Source organism: Colobus angolensis, unplaced genomic scaffold (assembly GCF_000951035.1).
Source record: "Colobus angolensis palliatus isolate OR3802 unplaced genomic scaffold, Cang.pa_1.0 Scaffold173, whole genome shotgun sequence".
Classification (NCBI taxonomy): Eukaryota; Metazoa; Chordata; class Mammalia; order Primates; family Cercopithecidae; genus Colobus; species Colobus angolensis.
Window position 1 is genome coordinate 2243046 of NW_012114855.1, and position 2112 is coordinate 2245157.

The 2112-nt window shown below is 49.6% G+C and overlaps 1 protein-coding gene across 1 annotated transcript in view; it reads left to right on the forward strand.

The window, feature by feature from the left end:
- The window catches only part of LOC105509285 (glycosyltransferase-like protein LARGE1), a gene marked incomplete at its 3' end in the record, with an annotated part of 68941 nt that extends 66985 nt beyond the window's left edge, over window positions 1-1956 (forward strand). The window contains exon 4 of the mRNA XM_011938454.1: window positions 1793-1956. Within this exon, the coding sequence (XP_011793844.1) occupies window positions 1793-1956 (164 nt within the window). The remainder of the gene's footprint in view (window positions 1-1792) is intronic.
- Window positions 1957-2112: the final 156 nt, after the last annotated feature.

Below are 2112 nucleotides of genomic sequence, written 5' to 3' on the forward strand. Positions count from 1 at the left end.
ACAGAGTGTCACCATCTTGGCCAAGCTAGTCTTGAACTCCTGACCTCATGATCCACCTGCCTCAGGCTCCCAAAGTGCCGGGATTACAGGCGTGAGCCACCGCGCCCGGCCAAGTCCTCCCATTCGAAGTGCACAGTTAGTTGAATTTTCACGAAAGTGCACGTCCATGTATCCCTCACTCCAGTCATGATGGAGTGGATTTCTGTCCCTCCCAATCCTCTCTTGCCTCTTCCCAGGCCTCTCACTCCCCCACCCCACATGCCCTGGTCCAATTTTTTGTCACTGTGGATTAGCTTTTTGCTAAGTTGTGTCACTTTTTAATTTCAGTTCTTCATCTGTAAAGCATACATCATACCTGCCTGGTAGGGGTTCCCATGAGACCGTGTCGGTTGGGCGCCTGCAGATTTGCACATCTGTGTATCTGCCTCAGCATATCTGAAGTGTTATCTCCTTAGCTCCCTGTCAGCAGGTGTGCCTGCTCTTTTCACAAGTTGGTGAAGGAAGAGAGAAGTACAGCTAGTTAAACAAGTTCTACAAGCAGATTAATGAAGTAAGACTTTGAGAGAGTTCAAAAAAAGAAAAGAGAAAAAAGTACAGGTGCCAAGATTCTGGTTAAACTTAGGTGAAATGAAAGGAAAAGAATTTCTATTTTGTTAATGTGCTGGTTTTGTTTTGTTTTGTTTTTTCCAAGACCTAGTACAAAGATTGAAATCAGTAGCTCTAGGGAGAGAAAAGCTTCAGGTCATACGGAGGTCCTTGTCAGTTTTGACCGTTGTCTTCTTTGGACATTTTCTTGTGTTATTTTTGTTTTGTTTTGTTTTGTTTTTGAGATGGAATGTGACTGTGTCACCCAGGCTGGAGGGCAGTGGTGCGACCTCGGCTCACTGCAACCTCCACCTCCCGGGTTCAAGAGCTTCTCCTGCCTCAGCCTCCTGAGTAGGTGGGATTACAGGCGTCCACCACCATGCCCGGCTAATTTTTATATATTTTGTAGAGACGGTGTTTCCCCGTGTTGGCCAGGGTGGTCTCAAACTCCTGACCTCAGGTGATCCGCCCACCTTGGCCTCCCAAAGTGCTGGGATTACAGACATGAGCCACCGTGCCCGGCCCATTTTCCTGTGTTATTTGAAATTGTTACGCTGAGTTGTCTAGGAAAACATTTCTCATTTGTTTCTAAGGAGTTTATGGTTGGTTATATGTTTTTTAGTGAGCACCACCTTTGTTCTTAGCTAACAGGGGGCTCGTTTCTCAGGTGTTAATGGCATCCTCTTTTTTTGTTGTTTTTTGTTTTTGTTTGTTTTTGTTTTGAAACAGGGTTTTGCTCTGTAGCCTAGGCTGGAGTGCAGTGGTGCCGTCTCAGCTCACTGCAGCCTCCATGTCCCGGGCTCAGGTGATTCTCCCACCTCAGCCTCCTGAGTAGCACTGCAGTCACACACCTCCATGCCCGGCTAATTTTTCTATTTTCAGTAGAGACGGGGTTTTGCTTTGTTGCCCAGGTTGGTCTCGAACTCTCAGGCTCAAGCGATCTGCTCGCCTCAGCCTCCCAAAGTGCTGGCATTACAGGTGTGAGCCGCCATACCCTGTCCCCAGGCATCTGATTTTTACCATCACCTTTTTGAAATTAGATGAAGTTGCAGAGGGAAATAAAAGTGATGATCCCTTCCGCGTGCATCTGACCCGTCAACGTCCTGATGGGTGATAAACTCCGGGGAGGGCAGGGCTCGAGGGGCAAGCTCATGGGCACCCTGGGACCTCTTCTTCACGTGCCCAAGCCCTCTCTCCTACCCTGCAGCTCCAGAAGCAGCTGTCTGAGCTGGACGAGGACGACCTGTGCTATGAGTTCCGGCGAGAGCGCTTCACTGTCCACCGTACCCACCTGTACTTCCTGCACTACGAGTACGAGCCTGCGGCAGACAGCACGGACGTCACCCTGGTCGCTCAGCTGTCCATGGACAGGTATGGCAGATGGCCTCACCCACCCCAGTCTCCTCATGGCGGCGCTTTGCATGGAGGATAGAGAATGGAGAAGGGTATGCTCGCTTCCGCAGCACATATGCTAAAATTGGAGGATGGAGCAGGAAGAGATGGCGCACGGGCTTAGAATATTGAAGC